Below are 24,212 nucleotides of genomic sequence, written 5' to 3'. Positions count from 1 at the left end.
AACACATCCTGCCATTATTTACAGACTATACAATCAGAGGCTGCCATTAGACACACCAACAAGTTTCTCTTATTAGTTATTACATGCAGCTTCCTTGGCAATAATCATTTGGGGGCCATGTGAAGTAAATCATCCTGCAAGCTTGGGGTTGTGAGGGTCTAAGATTATGATTATGGTCTAATCTTGTGTAATGTAATCACTGAGTCCTTTTCCAAATCCATTTTCATATAGGAATGAATATATCAGGAGAATCAGGTGAGAGCATTGTTGAGTTCTCCATCCTTACATGTAGCATGCATAAGGACTTATTTTACTACTTTCTGTAGAAGCTGTTTCCACACAGGCATCACAGCCCTGAGCTTTTTCGTGATTATCTGATGGAGGAACATTAGAGAATCTAAATATCCATCACACCGGGCTGTTTCCTGATGTGTAGGAAAAAACAAATCTGGCTTTCACCCGACCCAACTCTCCCGATATTGCTGGTAGTTCATGTGATAAAAAAGGTATCCCAATGGCATGTATGTCTGGGCCTAATCTAGACTACTTATGGTACTTTTAGCTTTGATATAGCCCTGGTAAATGTGCTGTGCCCCAAATACCACAAGTTCCACCGTCTACAGTGGAACGTAGTTGAGGAAGCCAAACTTACCCTGAGTCAATACCATTCGTTTAGACCAACGGTGGCCAAAAACACTGCAAATAAGGGCCACATTTCAGGTGTCCAGGTCACAGGCCAGCAATCTCAGAAGAGATGCCCAGACCTCCCTCTCCCCAGCCCCCTCTTTCAGCTCTTCCAGAGGGATACCAAGGTATTACCTGAGACCAGACACCTTTAGAAAGGTGCTTGTTTCAGTCATGTGCATATATGATCCTGTTCTTTCAGTCACTGTCTACAGCTTGAGGCCAAAGGTAAGGTCATCTCCAGCTCTCTCTTTTCACCAGCTGAGTCCAGCACAGCAGTCACATCACTGCAGATACTGCACCAACCAATCTCTCTATCAACACCTACTCCACTTCCAACACCACTGGTTGTAGAGCTAAATAGTCCTTTACGTTGTCTCTGTTTGTAGGTGAAATGTGACCAGTATTGGCCCAGTCGAGGCACGGAGACGTACGGGATGATTCAAGTGACCATGTTGGACACGCTGGAGCTGGCTACGTACAGTGTGAGAACGTTTGCCCTCTATAAGGTAAGACCACCATGTTGCTGTTGATTCATTTAGTTACACAGATCACCAGGAGCAACTCAGGGTTCAGTATCTGGTACAAGGATACTTTGACTTGCAGATCAGGGATCAAACCTCTGACTTTCCAATTAGTAGACGACCAGTTCTGTCTACTGAGCCCACAGCTGCACAAGCGACCTCCCATCCAAACACTAACCAGGACCAACCCAGCTTAGCTTCCAAGCTCAGACAAGACTGGGTGTGCTCAGGGTGGTATGGCTGGAAGCCAGCGTCACATCTTAGTCCACTGGACTGTTTGAAAATTGCTTAAAAGTTAGAATCTTCTGTTGTTGAGATTAAGCTTCGTTAGCATACGGCTTAACTGTAACCTATCTCTAAATTTATGCTATGCAGTTTGGCAACCGCCTGGTGGAGGTTAAATCACATCAGTCACTATTTTTCACTAACAGTAGACCCAGACATATAAAAAATACGTAGAAAAATTAAACACCAATACTAATAAACTAAGTATCTGTATTTTCACCCTGTATATTCAGTTTACTTTCAGCAAACAAAGGAGTGTCATTTTTTATCCGCTTGTTAAGTTTCGCTTCATCAGTCGTTTCCAGATCCTTCATTGTTCAAAAGCAAATAAAAACCGAAGCATAACAAAGAACGAAAACAAGTCCAAATTCTTTCAATTTCAGTAAAATGATCTGAGACTGCTTCATACATCTGAGGAAAAATGGAAACAGGATCATAATTTAATCACTTAACAAACAGATTGCTGAACTCTCGCAATTGCAAATCACAAAATGTCTTTAGCTCATGGACCTAATTCTGCTCACCAGTGTGCAAGTATTATAAACTAGTGTTTCCCACAGAACCTTTTTTCTCTGATAATCCAAAAGCCTTTTTTATAAGGAACTGACAAAGGAGTCATTGGGATGCTAAAGACATGCTACCTTCTGGGTTGGCCTACAAAAAAGGTCATCCCTGCAGCACTCCGTGCTGATTAAGGCTTCCGCAGCTTTAAAAGGATAGAAAATATTCTTTCTTGTCTAGAAAGTACTTAAGAGTCTAAGCCAGGGGTGTCCAAACCTTTTTCACTGAGGGCCACATACATAAAAATATAGGAGGGGCGGGGCCACTTACTAGAAATTAGGTATATAACCTTAACTTTACTGTATTACTCTGTGTGTTAACAAGAAAAATGCAGATAAGAAAGTGGTGCAAAAGCAGGGTAGTGACAGAATTGATGCGCATCATTGATATTTGAAGCATATGTATCTGCACATGCATGCTTATTAACACACGGGTACTGTGGAATATATTTTTAAAGCGCTCGTGCTCTCGTCCACTCCCTGCAAAAAAATTAGCAGCTGTGCGGCGTCTGAGCATCGGTGCTCTCATCGCTTGCGATGGAGTAAAAATCAAAAGCACAGCTTTATCAGAAAGTTGCAGTTTAATGTTGGCTGACGAGTCTTCAGTGAGTCGCACGACTGGATTTCTGGACACGCTGACGTTGTTGAAGTTCTGCACTTTTTCGGACACATTATTTCGGTGACTTTAACGAGGCCGTGTTACATGGTTTCCATGTTTGATGAGGTCTCCATCTGAAAAAGGCTCGCCATGTCTCGCGATGAGTTGGGCGACCTCATAGCTCGCTATTGGAGCCTTTTCCTGGACAATTTGAGCACGAAATAAATACTGCTGCTAACCCTGCAGGAGAGTTACTTTCTGCTCTGGCTCAGCACCAGTGTCGGATGCACAGGCCTGATGTTTGGTTTCATAATGACGTCGTACATTATCCTCTTTCATAACTACCACAGTCTCAGTGCAGATCAAACAGACACGGTTCCCCTTGAGTTCTTTGAAGAAATCTTCACTCTCCCACCGTGTCTGAAATTTTCTGCACTCACTTTCTACTTTTCGCTTCTTTGGTTCTGCCCTGTTTAGTAACTTGGGGGTAAATTTCTTCTGTGATGTCCTTTTTGGTGGAGCAACTGCCTTGATCAACAGTAGCTCCCCCTGGTGTTAAAACTAAGAAGTGCAATACACTCAAGTGCGGCTATTCTATTTATGAAATTACTTGCGGGCCAATTAAAAATGGACCGCGAGCTTGGACACCCCTGGTCTAAGCAGATTGTGGCCTTGGTGCCTGAATTGGGGAAAAAAAATGTGTTGTGCCTGATATTATGTTTGTCACTGATAAAGCTATGAAAACGTCATCATACACCAAGGACACTTTGTGTGCTTCTGAGTGCAGCTCAGAGTGCATTTGTGATGCACAAATAATAAGAAGTTCTTGCATTAATCATTCAGATAATCGAATTTATGCCAGTGAATCTTTTAGCCTCATAATCACATTAGTGTGTTGGGGTCTGTTTTTATGAGTGACAAACTTGAGTAAATGTGTCAACAGAATGGCTCCAGTGAAAAAAGAGAAGTTCGACAGTTCCAGTTTCTGGCTTGGCCGGACCATGGAGTCCCTGAGTATCCGACCCCAACACTGGCCTTTCTACGCAGAATCAAGTCCTGCAATCCTCAAGATGCCGGACCCATGGTGGTTCACTGCAGGTAGACCTCATCTTACATTAACACAAATACTGCAGCATGCTCAAAAACTATTGTTTCAGATCATGTGACATTGCTGGAAACCATCTTCGTGTATGCAACTCTCAAACCAGTAACCAGCCCCCTTTAAGGGACATGCACGCTCTTGCATCTTGCAAGGTTTTCACAGCTACTCTGTGTGATATTGATTTATTATACTTATTTGCTTTGCCTGTTTTCTGTCTCCATCTGTTGATCTGTATTGTTTAGTAATTCATTCATTTATTTATTCAAGTCTTGTGTGAGAACGTTGTAGCTGAAGTCTGATATTATCCTAAATTTCTAATATTTTTTAACTTCGTCTCAGGCTAACATTGATCTTGTTACAAAACCAGCTGAACCTTTTTCTCAGCTACGGCGCAATCATTTTAGAACGAAGATAAAAGTGAGTTTTAAACACTGTTGGTACGTCCGTGCCTGACATTTGCATTTGTGCAATTTATTTCTCTATGAACGCAAATGCAAATACACCAAAGTGCTAGAGGTGAATCAGGCAGACAGAGATGCAGCCTGGAGGAAGCTCTCACAGAAGCCTTTTCACCCCAATTTCCAGTGTAAACATTAATCTGCCTTTAGACATGCTTGGACAATAAGTCGCAACCTAGTTTGTTCAAAGCATACTAACACATCAAAGAAAATGTGTTGTGCCGAAAGAAAACAGAAATCCTTCAAAGTGTTTTCGTACGCTGCACACAGCACACTCATGTTTACCAACCCAGCTGATCTGGGGAGCTTTAAACCAGACTTATCAAAGGAACAACAGGGGCAAGGATCTGAAAAGCCAGTCCAGTTTTCTGTAGGCAGCGTGCTCCCTCCCTGCTGTCTGAAGGACCTTCACACCACTTCTTCTGTGAAGAAGTGGGATCAGTGATTTCAAAGTGTAGCACTGAAATACTTCAGTATCTAAAGCTCATACTGCATTTAGTCTCCAACCTGTAATAAAGAAAAAGCAAAGCAAACGGAGGAAACTGGAGAAAAACAACTACTGTGCATATTTTACTCTACGCCCTAATGTGGCAGTGTGTTATTCATCATGGTCTCATGTGTTCACATACAACATGGTTTATAATTGAAATCCATTGATCTGTTTACAAGAATGAGTTAAGTTGGTCAAATGAACAGAAATGTATTTGATTCTGTAAATCAGAATACTGTACAGCCTTCCTGTTACAAAAGAATCGCCAACAACGCATTATTTCACTTTACAAAAAATGTCGTTTATTTGTCTTTAAATGGAGGGAACAGAGTCCCTTATGCTGGATGGATGTCACTTCCTGTTTCTGCTGTCATATAGTGCAGGAAAAGGGACCCAAATGCAGGACTCAGAAGCAGGCAGGGGTAAAACAGAAAAACACATTTATTAGGTTCATGCACAGAACCAAAAATAGTAAGTCCACTGGGGAAAGACGAAATACACAAACAAGCCACACAGGGAGGGTAGATAAATGCTAAGACATGGATAAATTGATTATAGATTTACACATGAGATAATCATGGATAATTGAACACAGGACAGGAGAAGTAAAACTATCACAAAGACAAAATAAATAAATAGCCAAAAGAAGGACTATTAAATAAACAAACATCACACTACAACATAACATACAGTGAGGAAACACTGAGGGTGATAAGAATGGAATAAACCAAAATCACAAACAAACAAAACAAGCCAGTCCGTGAGTATCAGAGTCCAAACTATGAATACTAAAGTACAGAAAGACCCAAACACAAAGCTAAGCCTGCAAAGTAAGGACTCAGACACCAGCAAAACACACAGACTCTAACATCTATACTTCTCCACCAGATTTATATGGCACCAAATCAGAACAACGGCTGCCTAAAGGTGCTTCATGTGACAATAATGCAGAGAAAAGCCTGACAAGCAGATGATTCCCTGTGAGCAAGCACTTGGCAACAGTGGGAAGGAGAAACTCCCGTTTCACAGGAAGAAGCCTGCGGCAGGACCGGCGTCAGGGAGGGGCGGGGCCATCTGCTGCATTGGGAGGAAAAAATAATAATATCGTTTATACGCTTTTCTTTGTCCTGGAAATGTTTCCGCTTTTATGCGGCTCTTGGCCAGCAGAACTCTTTCTTCTTCATTAGTCTGCTCTCAGCGAAGGTTCGTTTTAATGTCACGACATGCTGAACGCATGAACGAACTGTTCCCTCGTGATTTCATTCTCCTCTGCCGTCCTTTCAAAGTCAGCTTAAAATTCAAAACGGACACTGCTGAAGGTCGTGTAGAAACAGGAAGTGACATATAGCTGTCGTCAGGGACTCCCATGTGCCGCGGCAGCTTTTGGATGTTTGTTTCCTCCGTTTTTTATCAACCTGCATAAAACACCAGTTACAACATAAAAGGTACAATCTTAAAATGTATGGTTTCATTTTGTACTCTCACCTTATATTAACTGTTCAGGAACTTTCATTATTTTGTATTTAACAGTCAATAAAATTAAAAAATACAGAAACTGCTTTTTTATCATTTTAATAATCAGATACAATAATGTTCTACAAACAAGTTAATAACTACTACACATTATTATGTTTGTTAATTTTGTTAACTAACAATTTATAATTAAATAACAGTGATTAAAAAAAATACCCATTTATTAACATTAAGGATGGAAACTGTTCTAAGGTGAGCAGGAAATAGATTTTTCTTCTTTTTTCTGCATCTCAAATGACTGGTCTGCTTATACTGTACAAATTTAGACACAAAAAGCAAATATATTTCTTCCTTATGGAACAGATATTACATTTCCATAAAGTCAGAGAACCGTATCTGGCTTTTCCATTTCCAATTCTGCAGCACAAATCCAGAATTCATATATTCCCATAAGGGGATGTTAGATATAAACTGCAGGTATTTTTATTTATAACACAATAAGTACATGAGCACGTATGCAGAGGTCCTGAGCTGCACTTTAAAACCCACAGTCATCCTGTAACCCTGACATCCTGCAGTGCTCACGGTGCAATCTGTGGGCCTCGTCGTCCACAGCACAACATTGTAGATGGAACCAAATAATGGCAAATAATACAATGATATACTCTGAAAGCTCTTGTCCTGTTTATATGTTCAAAACAATACATTTTTGGATATGGACTGTTCTTCAAATGGCTCACAGCAGTTTGGTCCATTCACTAAAATCAAGGTTGTAGAGTAATCGCTTTACTTCTGCCACACAATAGAATAAAACAAGTTTCCATATCGGACTGCAGTTTGTTAGCTCCATTAACTCACAGTTTTAAATTTTATATCATCATTTATTTACCTTTTTACTGTTAAAATTAAAAATCTCTTTTACAAGCTCAGCAGTGGTATCATAAACGAATTATGAACACGGCAAAAGACAAGAAACAGGTAAAAAGTGCATGATCGTAAAGCTCAAAACTGAGGAAACGTAGCTGATCTGTGTCAGAATAACTAGTTTAGGCAACTTTAACGATCTGCCTCCAGATCAGTTAAAATGGCCTTTTTTATAATTTAATGTGAGCTTTAAGTGCAGGTGCCACGAATAAGTCTTTGAACCAAAGACAATAACCATCTATAATTTCCTTCATGTGTAGGTCAATAAGAAAGACCAAGAACGGCCTTGTAAAAGAAGATTTTACTGATGCTTGTGTCTCCAGAAGGACAAAGCAGCCTATCCAAGCCGAGCAATATTCAATGAGGTGTAGAGACTCTAAGGTCCATCGTGAATCTCTGTGCACCATGACAGACAAATCCAGAACGTGTAAGCGTTGTGAGCAAGCAGGCATATAAACGAAATCACCCTGATCAACCAATGACATAAAAGTGGAATCAATGAGCCCCTCCTTGCCTCCATAATGTTAAAGGCCAGCCTCGTCTCTCAGTGAATCTTTATGGAGGGACGAGGACCCATTTGTAACTGGTTTGGACTGGTATTCATGAGGATTTCGATGCTGTTCCCGGCCCGTGGAAATGTTACAGTGGTCAGGGGAAAGATGTAAAGCGCTCAGGGATCTCTGGTCTGACGCCTGTGTTTCCTCTCTGTGCTCCCATCAGTGCCGGTGTGGGCCGGACGGGCTGCTTTATTGTGATTGACGCCATGTTGGAGAGGATGAAACACGAGAAGTCGGTGGACATATACGGTCATGTGACGTGCATGCGAGCTCAAAGGAACTACATGGTGCAGACAGAGGATCAGTACATATTCGTCCACGAGGCCCTGCTGGAAGCTGCAGTCTGTGGCAACACAGAAGTCCCTGCCCGCAACCTGTACGCCCACATCCAGAAGCTCACCCAGGTGGCCGCTGGAGAGGCGGTGACAGCTATGGAACTGGAGTTTAAGGTGAGCAGATCTGGACTTTACGATTGTACGGCTTTGGGCACTCAGTATATTTAAGGAAGCACTTTAAACACATACAGTAACTGCCTCGACTGTGCTTGGATTCAATGACAGACACTTTAAGTCATGGAAAAAGATGAGAGAGCAGCTGCACCTTTAGTTTCTTACAGGCTTTTCAGGATCATCACTGAGGAGAAGGTGATAGGAGTCCAACCCAAACGCCTTCTGTTGGGATTTTTCACTCTGTTGTGCAAACTCACTGCATTTCTGTCCGCTAGTAAACTAGAGGTCATTCCATAACAATGTACAGTACACACACTGTGTGTTACCATGTTTCAGTGCAAATTAAGAATAAAAGAAATGAGCTTTAAATGACTGCAGTGCTAGTAGTAGTCTCAGAGTCAGATTCACTACATGTAAACACTTTAATGCATCTAGAGAAAAATATTAAACAGGTTTTGGGGATGGGTGGATGGATCATTGACACAAGCATGCCATGAGGGTAAAAGCATTTTTTGTTTATTTAAATTGGAGTCCCTTGGAATACGGGGATCTGCAAGACTCATATCCATCCAGCCTACTTTAGGTAGATTTTAAATCATAAAGTCAGAATCAGTTACTACAACATTGCAGTCAGTAAAAGTATAGCTATCATGGCCTGGTTTGTACAGTCTCTCCAAATTCATGTAAATGTAATACTCAAGTGCAAGCAAAGGCAGAAGGAAGATTTTCCTTCTTCTCAGAGGAGAAGTTGTTAAAGCTTAACTTCTGAGCTCCTGATGAGGCTGGAGTAGAGGGAGCTGCAGAGGGAGAGCAAGAGCCAGGAAAACCGGGAGATAAGGTCATCCCAGGTTAGATAGTTTTATACGGGATGATCTGCAGCAATCCACTGTCTTCAACTGCTTTAGCAAAAGTGCAGTGGCTTAAGCAGCTTCTGTCCTGCAGCAGGGGGAATGCCCAGCATTCAGTATTATGCTGCTTTTTAATGCAAGCAGGGTGGCTGTAAATCTAAACAGAGCATGATTAGGTTTTGATCCTCAGTTCACTGCACTTGCACTTGCAGTGCAGAGGTCTCAAGTTGGTGCCTGTCAGTAAAGAAACACCTCCTCCCCACCGAAACTGAAAAGAAAAATTTGAGAATGAAATCATTCACGCAGCTAGGTTTGCATCCAAACATCTTATTTCTCTGGTTTGATCTGCATTGTCACAGGTCTGTCGGCTCACACTAAATGTTTCAGGATTTGTTTTGACTTTTCAGCATCTTCAGGATGAGCTTCAACACACAACAGTATCCGACATTCATTTGAAGTCAGAGAAAAAAAGGATCGTCTCAAAGTGCATCATTCTCGTGCATCAGTACGAACGTTAGCTCCTCGTGCCCTTTAACAACCTTGCTCACGCGCCACACTGGATTAGCACTATAAAGACCAGAGGCAGATGATAGACAGTGGATGCTGCCGTGTAGCTGCAATCACCTGTCCTTTCTTCTGTCTCTGCAGAAACTGGCCAACTCTAAAGCACATACCTCAAGATTCATCAGTGCCAACCTGCCGTGCAACAAATTCAAGAACCGCCTGGTGAACATCATGCCTTTCGAGTCTACTCGCGTCTGCCTGCAGCCGATCAGAGGGGTGGAGGGCTCTGACTACATCAATGCCAGCTTCATCGACGGGTACAGGTGAGCCCACAGAAATCACTTCACAGAAATGAGTAGTGCGGCGCATTTCTGCTCAGCTGCTGCACCTCTAATGAGCCGGGGGTTGGACCTTCTCTGTGGCAGCTGACAGCATTAAATTACAGGCTGACATGGAGTCCGGTGTTTCACCGCCTCACATCCCTTTGTTGTGTCAGTTGTCAAAACAAATTGGTTTTCTTGACAGGCCTGTTCATTCTCCCACTTTTTCCACCTCTTGTGAATGGATAGGCTGTTTGAGATCAGTGACATGTCAGAGAAATGAACTGATTACACCAACAGGTCCACGACGCGACTGCCGTCTGTGTCCATGTTCTGTCTTTGGACATGAAGAAATCTTGAGGGTTTTCTACCTTTATAGAAGGGAAATGAACTGAGGAGACACTCAGCTTAATGCCTGTGTGATCATAGCTCAGTATGAAGGCCAGAAATCTGATCAGTCCTTTTCTTATTTCTATCAACATTTATGTGCAAAAACATAATGAAAACAGTTTAGGTTAAGTTTATTTTATTGTCTTCTTGGATCAAGGAAACACTGACATTGCAATAAAACATAGTAAAGTAGAGACATGCATGAATTTGAGATTCAAAGTAACGCTGATTTGAAGAACATGCAGTCTATATGCTTCATATTACTTATTCCTGTAGTCTGCATTTGGAGCTCTACGATGTTGCACGATGCCCAAAAGATCATGTGACAACACGAGTCATGATCGTCTCCACAGCTTTAGCCAGAACTCGTATGATCGCATGATGATATGGTTCAGGATATACAAAGTTGGTCACTTGAGCTTTGGGCTAAAATTCAACTCACAAACTTTCATGTTGTTGCTCAGATTTTATTCTGAAAGTTATGACGGCGAGTGATGATTCTCAGTCTGCTAACATTGTCTTCTGTTTACAGTAAGCTTACAGCTGCGAGATGCATCACTGAGCACTATCACAGTCCGTCACCTCCCCTTACTTCAGGTGTAGAAAGCATGTTTAGACAGTGCTGTTTATTTATAAGCACAGATGAATATTAAATTCTTTGAAATGGCCAGCAGGTCGTCGGCTGCAAAAAACAACTTGTGTTTGTATAGATTTCAGCTGGAAAATGACTCCAAAGTTATTGATGAGTGCCCTCAATGCACGGCCTTGGTAAACAGTTACCAAACTGAATACAACATGATGTTTATTTTCTAACATCTCTTCCCCAATCTTTGTCCAGAAACACGATAAACAGCGTGACTCTGACATTAGCCTAGCAGCATAAAGTGTCCCTCAGACTCTTAGTCACATTCAGCCCAACACGTCACAATGTGATTTCATAAACAGTACACGTCTCTCACAACATTAGCACCGATATTGTCACACATCACGTTAATCACGGGCTCTTTTATGAAAAGACTTATTGAAAGTTTTCTAGCGAACTTTCACAGAAAGCAGTGGCTAATGAGTCAGGACTTCCCATTTTACATGCAGGGTGGGTGTATGTTGTTTTTGGCTCCCAGCACCTAATGAAGTCCCCTGAGTACCCCCCACCAAAGGGAGGCAACGGAAAGAGGCAGGGGTGTCGTGTAATTCCTCTCTAATTCCTGTGTCGGTAATTAAGAGCGGAGTGAGATTCGGGAGCTCCATCCCTCACTGAGCTCAGCCTTTAAAGAGCGAAGCATGGATTAGGATAGATTAAGGTGAGGGGAATGCACATGATTATGATGATTAGTGGACATGCCCGGTGACGTCTTTGTGTATCACCATTCTCCTACTTACTGCGCTGCGAGATACAAAGGCAGCGAGTGCTTACACCACAATGTTATTAACTCTGCATGAGTCAAAAGTTACAACAGTGAAATCTGCTTCCTGCTTAATTAACTTTTGATAGAACTCTGTTGTGGTTCTCACTATTAACTGTGAAATGCTTTAATTTGTGTAATATTAATGGAAAATCTATTTTATTAACTTTTCTGGGTTATTGATTTGGCTTTCGTTTCTGTCAGCGAGTATGCCTGAAACTCTTGCTTCATGTAGAATTTTAACTGACATATTTTTTCATAATTTCAAAAAGATAAACCTTGACATATGCTATACTGATTACATACAAACTGAGGTATTTCAAAGGCTTTTAATGATTATAGCTTGTAGCTCAAGAAATTCAAAAGTCTAGTATCTCAAATTATTGAAATATTTCGGCTGCTTTTCAAATAATATGAACCACATATCTGTCAGTCTAGTTCAGCAGACACAATCACAGGGAAGTGTGCTGACTTGAAAGTTGTCCAGGTGATGATCATCAACACCCTCTGCAAGGAAAGGAAGCCACAGAAGGTCATTGCTCAAAAGGCTGTTTGCAGCGAGTATATTCATGAAAAGATCATTAAACCCAAGCGACAGATGACCACCGATTTTTGTGGATTGTCAAGAATTTGGGAGCGCTTCATAAGTAGTAGAGTGAGGAACATTAAAAGCTGTCACACACAAGTGTCTTGAAGAAAAGTGCTACACCATCACAGTCCTGAATCAGAGGCTGCATTACTGAAACTGCATTACTGCTTTTCTTTGGTGATTTGGGATGCCACGTCATCTGCTGGTGCTTTTTGCTTCACTGTGTTTTATCACGTCCAGAGTGAACACAGCTTGTACCAGGGTATTTAGAGCACTTCATGTTTCCATCTTCTGACAAGTTTTATGGAAATGGAAATTTCTTTTGTCCAGCAGGAGCCGACACCTGCCCACAGCGCCAAAATCACTACCAAATGCTTCGCTGACCAAATTATTACTGTGCTTGATTAGCCCGTCATTTGTTTGTGGTGTGAGGAAGATGAGAAATACTCAACCTTAGAAAAGAAACAAAAACAGAGAAGCTGAAGGCAGATAGCCAAACAACCTGGTAATAATAATACCTCAGCAGTGCTGCAAGCTGATGGCCCCATCACACAGCACAGGGATGCGATAATTCATGGTTAATGGTGTATTAAATAAGGACTATATTCTGCTGCACCCTTTCTGCTCTTGGCTCTGTATGATGGCACGATCTGATATGGTCGTGTTGGTGTTGTTCCCAGATCAACATAGTAAATGTTGTTCCAGGACCAATCAGAATGTTGTGACGTCATACTTTTGCGACTTCGGGAAAAAATGCCGTAAAACAAAAAACTGTACTTAAGCTGCAAGAAACCGCCTCTGTCCGCCGATCAACGGACCCTGACCCTTTAATAAACGCTAAGCAGAACTGATATTGTCCTTGCAACACTGGAACTTCATAAATGCACGAATGGCTTGGCGCGCCAAAGAATAACGTCAGAACAATGTGATTGGTCACTTGCAATGTTGATCCTGGATCAACACCAACACGACGATATCAGATCATCCCTGTAACACGACATATTATACATATGTTTAGATCAATATAGTCACAAAAGCTGCACCACATGTTGTTAAAGCCTTAGTCAGCCATTTAGATACAAGCTGCCTTAAAGGGGGGCTAAGCCAAGATAACAATAACAATGTAAATAAGGATTATTTTGAACTGCAAATCATGCAAAGCCACTCTACTCCAAGAATAGAAATGTGGAGCTTTCAGGCTTCCAACTTGCAAATGATTGCACACTGTTTTTATTTACATTTTAAGCAGCATCCAAAGTTTTGTATTCAATCCCAGGAGGCTTAAGTGACATCAGCTTAACATGAACATCCAGAGAGTTCTTAGAGACGGGCTGATACACGTTGGCTTTTGATTTTCTGCTGGCAGTAGAAAAAAAGGCAGAATAACTCCAGCCTTGTCTCTAAAACAAAGCTCTGAATATTAGCATATATGCTAATATTCAGAGCTTTGTTTTAGGGGGTTAGGGTTAGGGCTACTACAGTTTAGTAACATTTGGTTCAAACTGTTCTCGGTGCTCATCAACAATCTGGCTTTAACCAGCTGCTGCTGGTTAAATGCTTCAGTCAGTCAGCAGCGCTCAGCAGGTAAAGTGACAGCATCAAAATAAGCAGCGTTCGTTCCTATTTGTTTTGGTTGTTGTATTATGGAGTATTGAAATATTAGCTCCACTGCTTGTGAGAGGAGGACAAACATGTAGCCAAAAACAACAAAGCCTCCAACCACCAGTGTCACACAAGAGCACTGATATATACAGAAACACACCCAGGCATGCAAGTCTGTGGGAATTACCTAGGCCCACTGTTATATGCGTCAACACTGCCCCCTGGTGGTGTCCAGCTGCAGAGGATCGCCTGGAGCCGGCGGAGCAGCTGGGGTGGCATCTGTCATTTTAACAGAGCTGTTAAAAAGGCTATGTGTTCAAGCAAAACTATTTAAAAATCAGCGCACACATTAGCAAGCAGCTGACTCATCAAATTTTCTTTAAAGGGGTATGTGAAATTAAATATTTAACACCTGAGAGGTTCGTTCAACACTTGTGGGATGTCATTGCCCAGAACTCTTGTCCGGATGTGGTGAAGCCGCAGCTAAATTAACTCTTTTATTTTTGCAGTGTCACGAATTGTGAAAAACCATGACTGTAATTCATAATGAGCATTTTAGGCAGATGTACTTGATCCATTGCACATTTTAATGGAGCAAGTTCTTGTTTTCTAAGGTATTATTTATCAGCTTACGTGTCTCAGAACCAGCCAGGCAAAGTCGGTCATCACCCGAAATACCCGGACCCCCAAGTTCCTAAAACCAAATCACAGATCTCTTTGGGAGCACTGAGTCGATCATTAACTGACATGAAAAAGCAGGTAAAATTAGTTCGGGGCAGCTGGTGATTATCTGGCTAAGCAAATCATACACGGTTTACTTTACTGAATCACAATCAGGTAAGAAGATGAGAATAAAGATATTTCTTTGCTTTCATTGGACTGTACATGTACGAACTCACTCGCAGCCTTGACAGATCAAACTAAACCTTTTCGATTTCTGTCCATTTCATGATAATATGAGTGGGCAACAGTGAGATTATTTAACTGCTGTCACTTTGCTTTACAGAAAGAAACCCAAAGTGATTTTCTGAAGCAGAGCTGAAGTGGAAGAAAACTGAAGCCAAATAGCAGCAGAGCTGCTGCAGCCCAGAGGAGTAAACACAGGCTCTGTGTCTCTGTTTCCATTTGCAGGCAGCAGAAAGCCTACATGGCCACCCAGGGCCCGTTAGCCGAGACCACAGAGGACTTCTGGAGAATGCTGTGGGAGCACAACTCCACCATCGTAGTGATGCTCACTAAACTCCGAGAGATGGGACGGGTAATACAAAACAGCTTCACCTTCTTTTATGTCACGTTGCACTGAAAACAATGCAAGATCTGAATCGTTTCTATACATCAAGCAGAAATCTGGAATGAAAGTGATGATAAAGGCTCCACAGGGAAAAGGAGGGCAGAGCATACACACATGTATATTTTTAACATGAGTAAAAATGCTTTCTTTTTTTTTAAGGAGCATGAAATGTTTCTACATTTTGCCAAATCTGGTTTTAATAAAACTCGTATACACTGAATTTACTGTTAATACAAAGTAGAATGACACTTCAAAGAGTATAATGATCTGTACGCAACACATAAGGCTCTGCTTGAAACATCTGGCTGTGGGATTTTGTACGATAAATATTTTTCAACTACTGGTAAAGACAAAGTTTGTCAAGGATTTAAAGTCTTTGACAAAAAGTTCAATATACTCCTAAATACCATCCAGTAATGGGTTTCTAAAGATGGTTGGATCAGTGCGTATAAAAGTGGAATATACAATTTGAATATGCAGAAAATATAGTGCTTTACTTAAATGAAGAAAGACGTGTTTTTATTCAGTAAAATTTAAGTTAATTTAATTTTTTTATTTTTGTCATTGTAACTTCTTGTTTTGTCTGTTTTTGCTTTTTAGTTAGGTATGAATCTATTATTTGATCATCACACCTCTCAGGTCCATTAAATATGCAGTCTTATAATAAACAGTAAAACAAAAGGCTGTTATGTGCAGTGATTTTATATGTCAACATGGATTTGCTCTGGCTGCCCATGGAGGTGGGTTGCAAAGCGGCTGGCAGCTTAAATAGTTCTGGGCTGAGCTGATATGGACGAGCTGTGAGATCAGCTGAGCTGACGGGCATGTAGCTGAGCTCGACGTTACAGCCTGCCTCATGTCATGCAGGATTTCTCCAGCTCTGTGTATGTTACAACATCGATGCATAGAGTTCATTGTCATATACTTTTAAATGTTACAAGAAACAGCCGTGTTGATGATTCATAAGGACATGCAGATACTCACATTTTGCTATAATTCAGCAATGACCTGCTTTCAACTGAATGCTCCTGTTCCACCACGTCAGCCTTTGTCCAGTCTCTGTGTTATCAAAGTCCTCGAAGAAGCTGGTGCTGAAGTGTCACACTGCTTTTATTTCCTTTATCAGCAGACACTGGAGTTGTTTGCTGTGCTGTGAGTAAAAAGCATGGTGGTCAAAAGCAGCCTGACAGCAACAGAAACCACTGCCCATTTCACACTAATCTGAGGCCTAATCGTTGCATTTTGGTCTCAGTGTTAAAACTCCAAGTCAGTTATGCATTTCGCGATCATCTTCTCTCCATCTTTCAGGAAAAGTGCCATCAGTACTGGCCTGCTGAGCGCTCTGCACGTTACCAGTACTTTGTTGTGGACCCGATGGCCGAGTACAACATGCCTCAGTACATCCTCCGAGAGTTCAAAGTCACTGATGCCCGGGTAGGTTCTCTTTTAGCAGCAGCAGGAATGTGACTGCAGATCACTCGTACACTCTTTCCAGCTGGTGGGGGAGGCAGGGATCGTTCTGTGTGAGCCATTTATCCTTTTTTCTTTCCATTTTCCTGCATATTAACCAGGATGGTCAATCGAGGACCATCAGGCAGTTTCAGTTCACGGATTGGCCAGAGCAAGGAGTGCCAAAAACCGGGGAGGGATTCATTGACTTCATTGGCCAAGTGCATAAAACTAAAGAGCAATTCGGACAAGATGGACCCATCACTGTTCACTGCAGGTAACTAAGAGCGTGTGTATGTTTGACCGTGTATAATCGGTTTGGTTGTCAAAATCTGACACGAGAAGCTTTAAGTGATACATTTCAGTATAATAATGTTAATGTATGTTTACCAGTGCTGGTGTTGGGAGGACTGGTGTGTTTATTACTCTGAGCATCGTTCTGGAAAGGATGAGGTATGAAGGAGTGGTCGACCTCTTCCAGACCGTCAAGACTCTCCGAACTCAGAGACCGGCTATGGTGCAGACAGAGGTATCAGTGTGATGCAGGGGCGTTCATCACAAGGGCACAGTCATAAACAGCACATAAAAGAATATAACACATCTTTTTGATTCTCCCCAAACAATAACATATCTTGGCTGTATCTCTAGCTACAAATTCAAAAAGCAACACAACATTGTGGCTTCATTAGTATCTGTGCAGACACAATCCACGTCTCTATGGCTCCTCCTGCCAGAGCAATAAACAAACATGTTGATCGACATCACGAAGTGCACAGAACTACACAGAACTGTCAGCTGTGCCACAATGCACAGCTGACAATGCACAGCGCAGATGTTTACTGGTTTATCTGTTGAATGGGTCTGTTAGGGAAGGGCGGGACAACCGCCGAGTTTACAGAGTTCTCCCATAGATTTCTGTTCCGCTTTAGTTCCACACCTCCACCTTATAATGTCTCTGATGTAGCCTTCAAATATGAAAAGTGACTTTGCCTTAAACCTGCATTATATCTCATGACCAGCAGGGGGCAGTCCACTGAACGCAAAAGCAACCCAGTAAAACTTTGTCAATGAGTTTAAGGTTTCAGTTTGTGAATACATTATGATGTTTAAATTGCTCCATTTAGAGTGAAACAGAGCTCAACAGTAAGAATCCCATCCACATTCTGATTAGGAGCCATAATATTGGACTCCCTTGAAAAAGAGGTCTTTGATCTCAACGGGACATTCCTGGTTAAATAAAGGTTAAATAAAGTTTACTTTGCATCCATCCAAAGTAAACTTGGATTGTGAAACAATGGCAGGTGCTCCTGTAAAAGGTCTGTGATCTCTGATTTGTGGAGGTCACAGTTACTGTGGAACTGTTTAAAACCACAAACGTCACATCGCTTAGTGAGTATGAAACTTAAGTCACCACGACTGTACCATGTTGAAAACAAGATTATCGATTGTACAATCTATCTATCAATGAATTGGTTTGATCCAAATCAGATCTTTTTATGATCACGATTCACCTCACCGCTGGTTGGCTTGGTTCATATAAGTGTTGTGTAGCGGGATAATTAACAGGGTATTTGGGGCAATTTTTTAAAACAACAGAAGGTCAGCCGGAAGCTTCAGAACAGGATTTATGTTTGTGACATATTTACATTATAAACTGCTGCTGCACTGCAGCGGCAAACCTGAAGTTCCTAATGAAAATAAATCCACTTTACTGTACAACTTTGTCTCTGCTATAATCCTCCTTACGTGCTGATCAAAACTTATTCTGTGTCTCTAGGATCAGTACCAGCTGTGCTACCGGGCTGCTCTGGAGTACCTGGGAAGCTTTGATCACTATGCAACATAACCCTGCCCAGAAAGAAGCCCTCAGAGGAGATCTGTGTCTCTTCTGAGCCACATCCACTCTGCTCCATTGGCCCCTGCAGGCTGATGAGGAGGCTCTGAAGAGGACTGATGAGGAGATGACCACAGCAGGAATCAGGAGAGATTAATGGAAAGAGGAGAGGCGATGTGATGACCTCCCCCTCCTGGACTGGTGCCATGATTCTGCCACAGACCCCACACAAAAACCTCCCAAAAAACAACCCTGAAAGACTCGTACTGTACTCATGCCTCATTCTGATCCCTGCGACTCCCCAATTTCTGCCTCCTCAAAATAGCAAAAACTATTTTTCTGCTACTTTCATTTATATCCATCATGACTATGTTGTTAGCCATTATTAGAGTTTATTTTGTGATCACTTACATTGGTTACTATATGTCTTAATGGGTCTTTTCTTAATTTGCTTCTCTTATTTTTCTTAATTTTTAATAGAGGACATGTATTTTCAACATGATCCAAGTCATTAATACTGGACGCCGTATATTCACAGCTGCTAATGATTTTTTTATTTTATACCACAGATATGATATTCTAATGTTTATCGTTATTCGGTTGGTCTTATTTAGAGGGAAACTTGGAGAATGATGATCTCTACTAGACAGATCAACTGAGCAAATAAGGTTTGTGACCTGCAGTATGAAATACATCACAGCTATAAATGTGCAAAGACTCATCACATCTGAAGAACTGCAAGCATGTACAGAGTTTTTTGTCATTAAATAATGTTCTCAGAGTCTTCAGAGATCTGGAGGCTTTCAGCAAAAGAATAATGAAGCAGTTGGAAAAGTTGTGGACTCAGGTAGACTAACACAGATGGCCTGTTCATGAGTGTTTTTGTGAAATAAGTGTGACGTCAAATGCAGAGCTCGTGCTCCACACGTAAAAAATGAAATTCTGACACCTGGAGAGAAAAAAAGAATAAAACCCCAACATCAGAAGATCCTCTGTGAGCAACATTAGTAACAGTGAGGACAAAAAACTACCTTTTAACAGGAAGAGACCTCTCACAGAGCCAGGCTCAGAAAGGAGCAGCCATACACAACTGTCCATTGGAGGAATGAGGGGAAATAGAAGCGAAAAAAGGGATCGTGAAAATGAACAACAGACAATATTCTGGGATGAATTTTATTCAGATTGGTTTTGTTGCTTCTCCTTGAAGGATTAACTTCACTCTTTATTTCTGTTATTGTCAGCAAATGCCATAAAAACCCAACAGCACAAGTTACACACTGCAGTGTAGGGAAACACAGTCAGGACCTCTGGTAGACTTTCTTTGCTTAGCTGTGATCAGCTCAAATGTGCTGCTGCTGCGACGCCAGTACTCGCTGCTCTTTGTGGATTTACACAACTGAATTCAAAACCCAGATACTACAAAGCTGGCATAAAGGTGAAATTCAGTGAGTGAATCACCTTAAATTTCATTTGATTTCTGCTATCTCTGATATAAACCAGCACAGACTGTGGCCACTGCAGCTTCTCTGCACAGTCAACATCATGCATTACTGTGAACATCACCACAATGCTGCAAACTAACCTGTTTCACCTTGCACTAAACTGCCTGGTATTTTTATGCAATGTTCAAATAACACAAAGTTAGTAGACTTCAATTTGCTTTAAAGGATGTTTTAAATTTAGGGAGAAAAAATGTCACATAAGCATTGATCTGATATCTGGAAATTTTAAAATGGCTTAAAAAATGACATGTAAGCAGTGGTGATGGCGCCATGTTGCTCAAAAGACAACAGGAAGAGTGTTTCTGCACAGCAACAGAAATCAGCATAGTTAAAAATTACTATTAACAAGAGACTTGTGTTTGAGACTTATTGGAGTTTGTTTTGACATTTAAGTTGAAGTTTAGGCTAAAATAGACTTTTATAATAATCAGTACACGTTACCAAGTTCAGCTTTCTAGCCTGCTACTTTTTCACATGACCACAAGAAACTAGAACACACTCTCTGGCCTGATGTGGCTCTGTGGGATTGTTGAAGAGGCAAACTTAAAATGCCAAGAGCCTTACAGAGGCTCAACTGAGGGGCAAGCAGCGTGATACGTCTGGGGCTACAAATGTGCCACATGTTTTATGACTGGCAGATCCTGTGTGGACCAGACATGGATAAAAGTCATGAGATGGGCTTAACATTAAAACGAGTGTTGTGTGGGCCAGATATGACCCAAATGTCCAACAACAGCTGGCATCTTGTCCAAATAAGGTGGACCTGTGGCTGAATTTAGGGAGGCAGACTCAGCCTGAGTCGGGTACATCACCCAAGCCTAAATGCAGCTCATAGAAAATTTCCTGTGGGCCAAACATTTATTATGAGATAAATAAGGATTTTTTTTATTGTAAATCATTTAATGCTCCTGTAGTGGACTACAAACTTTTAAAAAACTGCAACAACAACAACAGGGAAATGCTTCTAGAAATAAGCTAAATAGGCCCTCCGTTAACATTAGGGGTTACTAATGTGAAAAAGCTCTGCTGTGACATGCAGCCTGGTTTCTGACGCTCATACTCATTTCACAAAGATTCTCCACATTGTGTTTGTACAAAAACAGCCCAGTTGTTGTAAAGCACACTGAATATGGACTCAACATCCTACAGTACAAGACAGTCATATCTCACATATTCACTCATCTTTGCATCTGCATACATGATTTTACATTGACAGGATGCATTTAAACGGGATCGCCACCACAGATAACTCACCTCTTTTATCACTGTGTAGCAGGCTCAGACAACAACATCATTGTTCATTGATGCATCTCTGCGTTTTTCATTGAAAGATACAGTGAGGTGGCTTTTGAATGATGCAGCCCACTTAAAGGATTCATTTCTCATAGTTGTGCTGTAGGGGTCCTAACTGTTGTATAAACGATCTGTTTTCTATTAAAAGCAGAGAAAAAATGTCTTCAAAATCTTGATGTTAATAAAGTTGAAATGTTGGGTTTTTCATATAAAAGCAGTGACTTCTTTCAATTTTTATAAAAATGTGACGTGAGGTGACACCCGGTGGACCAAGGGGAAACAAATATGCTGTGCTTTGCTGTCCTCGTGTGACTGTTTGGTGTTGTTTATTTTAAAAAATATAGAAGTAAACCTTCATTAAAGTAAATTTAGGGGATTTTCTTTATGAAAATGACATTTCTGCAAATTTCCTGTAGTCTAAATTTTACCCAATAAGAACTTTATTTTGCACAGCATCAAAAGCATCAAAAGTAAAAGTACTGGAGGTGTATAAAAGGAAATCCTACAGTCACTTAGTAATAATGACTGAAAAGAAGCGTTTCTCCAGTGGAACTTTTTATCTTCTCTGCATTGTTACATTAGAATGTCTGGAGTAAAAAGACAGCAAAACAGTACAAATTTATCATAAATGCAGTGCTTTCTGGGCACCCGTGTACTGAGATATCGCACCCTGACTTCCTTCTTTTAACAAGGCTGTTTGGTTTGGCAGTCTTCCTACACAGTAGCCCATTCCACAGCTGCAGACTTCCTCCTTCATGCTGAAGAAAAGCAATCTCTGGATGACTGCTCTGAATAACACTGGATGGCTGCAATGGCTGTTACTTCCGATTTCACCCTTCCAATAGCGTCATCCATCCTGGTCCCTTTGTAGATCCAGCTTACTTAGCAGGGCCATTAGAGTATCACCCAATGGGAGTCTGGAATAGCAGAGAGTGATGCACCAAGTTGATCAGGACCTCATCAGGACCTCCTGATGAGGTGGTGAATTTAGCACCACATGGAATTTATCAACCACAGCCCATTTTACTCAAGATGATCATTTCTTTCAGAGTTCCCGAACCTCTCTGGGTATTCTTGATAGAGTTGGATGGGTGACGAAACTTTTCTCCCACTGAAAACGCTACATCCAAATGAACAGAATCAAACTTTGGGGATTTACTTAGCTGGATGATTGAGCATGCATCAAGATACAGTTTACATGCAGTATATAGGACTTCAGGTCAGCAAAGGCCAGGACGTAGGCCACGTGTGATGTCCAAAAGGCTCTGATTTCTTAAAATAGATGGTCCTATGTGCTGGAGTTTGCTTTCCTCGGTGTGCTGGAAGACAGCATTTTGTCAGAACTGTCAAGACTCGCACAAAAACTGAGTAACTGATAATAAAGCACTGATAATTCAGAAGGAACAGCCATATACAGAAACCCAAGAAGGATTATAGGGTCTTAAGATCAGTAGGCTGGAGCCACTAAGTTATTGCTTCTATTTTTCTTGGCTGGTGGCAGACACAATGTAGCAAATGTGCTTGGATACAGTTTTACAAACTTGGAACTTGTCAGTGGACACCTTCAAATCATATTCCTGAAAATCTGAATCAGAAAACTTTATTAATCCATCCATCCATTTGCTTCCGCTTATCCTTTTCAGGGTCACGGGGGGTTCTGGAGCCTATCCCAGCTGTCATAGGGCGAGAGGCGGGGTACACCCTGGACAGGTCGCCAGTCTGTCGCAGGGCCAACACACAGGGACAAACAACCATTCGCACTCACATTCACACCTAGTGGCAATTTGGATTATCCAATTAACCTATCCCCACAAGCTGCATGTCTTTGGACGGTGGGAGGAAGCCGGAGTACCCGGAGGGAACCCACGCAAACACGGGGAGAACATGCAAACTCCACACAGAAAGACCCCGGCCTGATGGTGGAATTGAACTCAGGACCTTCTTGCTGTGCGGCAACAGTGCTAACCACCATGCCACCGTGCTGCCAACTTTATTAATACCTATGGAAATTATGTGGTTACAGTTGCTTCAAGGCAATAACAGTAAGAGACTGAACAAATTTCAAAGTTAACAAAATATAAGAAATAGCTCTAATATATACAAATAACTCAATTATAAATATACAGAATATCACAGAAGTGAAATATTTACGATTGATATTTTACATTAACCTGTAAAGCTTTGCTATTTGTTATTTTACTGTGGAGGATGTGCAAAAGGGTGCAGCTATTACACTGTGTACTGTGCATTAGATAGAGGAGTTGGAGATGGATATGGCCACAGGCAGGAATGATTTCCTATGTCGTTCAGTGGTGCATTTGTGTAATCTCAGTCTCTCACTAAACGTGTGTACTCCGAGGTATTTATAGTCCTCGACGATGTCCACATCGACCCCCTGGATTGAAACAGAGGTCACAGGTTTCCTGGTCCTGAAGTCTACAGTCAATTCTTTGATCTTTATCACATTGAGCTGTAAGTGATTCTCCTCACACCGCGTGCCAAAGGAGTCAACCACAGCCTGGTACACTGTCTCATCAAGCTCACTGATGCATCCAACCACTGAGTCTAAGGCATCATGGGTTCTTGTACTTATTTAGAATGGTCTGTAATCAATATACATCCTGATTATGCAATTTTTCCCCCTTGCTACAGCAATTGGGGATGCATATAGACTGTGCAACTCCTTGATTACTCCAGCAGCAAGTACTTTTTGTCGGTGGAACCACCTGTCGTCTATAACTGTTGGCACAAGGCACCTTGATCAGGACGATGTAAAAGCTCAAAGCTCATTTACTTACTAATGCTAGTTGTATTTCCACACAAAACACAGATTGTAACTGACCTCAGAGCAGTGGAAGCCTACCCAGTGGCTTCTTGCCTCACAATCTGGTTCTCATCAGTTTACCATCAAAGGCCAAAGGTTTATCCACAATAAAAATGTGAAAAAATGAACATAAAAAAAGCTGCTGGCCTCTCACAACCGTGACATTAAAATAAAACATCAGAATCTCTTCAACTTACTTTTAATGTCTCAGAATGGGAAACAGGTGTTTCATCAGCTGAGCTGTCCGTAATCAGAACAG

The 24,212-nt window shown here is 41.4% G+C and overlaps 1 protein-coding gene across 3 annotated transcripts in view; it reads left to right on the top strand.

Annotated features, from left to right (window-relative positions):
* Positions 1–20,693, top strand: part of ptprfa (protein tyrosine phosphatase receptor type Fa) — a 385,056-nt gene extending 364,363 nt beyond the window's left edge. For all 3 annotated transcript variants that reach the window (XM_085433425.1, XM_085433427.1, XM_085433426.1), the window contains 9 exons: positions 1,074–1,193; positions 3,595–3,749; positions 7,819–8,104; positions 9,601–9,779; positions 14,892–15,018; positions 16,360–16,485; positions 16,623–16,777; positions 16,894–17,029; positions 18,278–20,693. In XM_085433425.1, coding sequence (XP_085289551.1) covers positions 1,074–1,193; positions 3,595–3,749; positions 7,819–8,104; positions 9,601–9,779; positions 14,892–15,018; positions 16,360–16,485; positions 16,623–16,777; positions 16,894–17,029; positions 18,278–18,346 — 1,353 coding nt within the window. In that variant the 3' untranslated portion in view covers positions 18,347–20,693. The remainder of the gene's footprint in view (positions 1–1,073; positions 1,194–3,594; positions 3,750–7,818; positions 8,105–9,600; positions 9,780–14,891; positions 15,019–16,359; positions 16,486–16,622; positions 16,778–16,893; positions 17,030–18,277) is intronic.
* Positions 20,694–24,212: the final 3,519 nt, after the last annotated feature.

This window comes from Copadichromis virginalis, linkage group LG15, assembly GCF_057382275.1.
Source record: "Copadichromis virginalis isolate Kocher_CV1m ecotype Utaka linkage group LG15, C_Virginalis_male_GT1.1, whole genome shotgun sequence".
Classification (NCBI taxonomy): Eukaryota; Metazoa; Chordata; class Actinopteri; order Cichliformes; family Cichlidae; genus Copadichromis; species Copadichromis virginalis.
The sequence above is the reverse complement of the archived record's forward strand: the minus strand, read 5'-3'. Positions and strand labels throughout refer to the sequence as shown.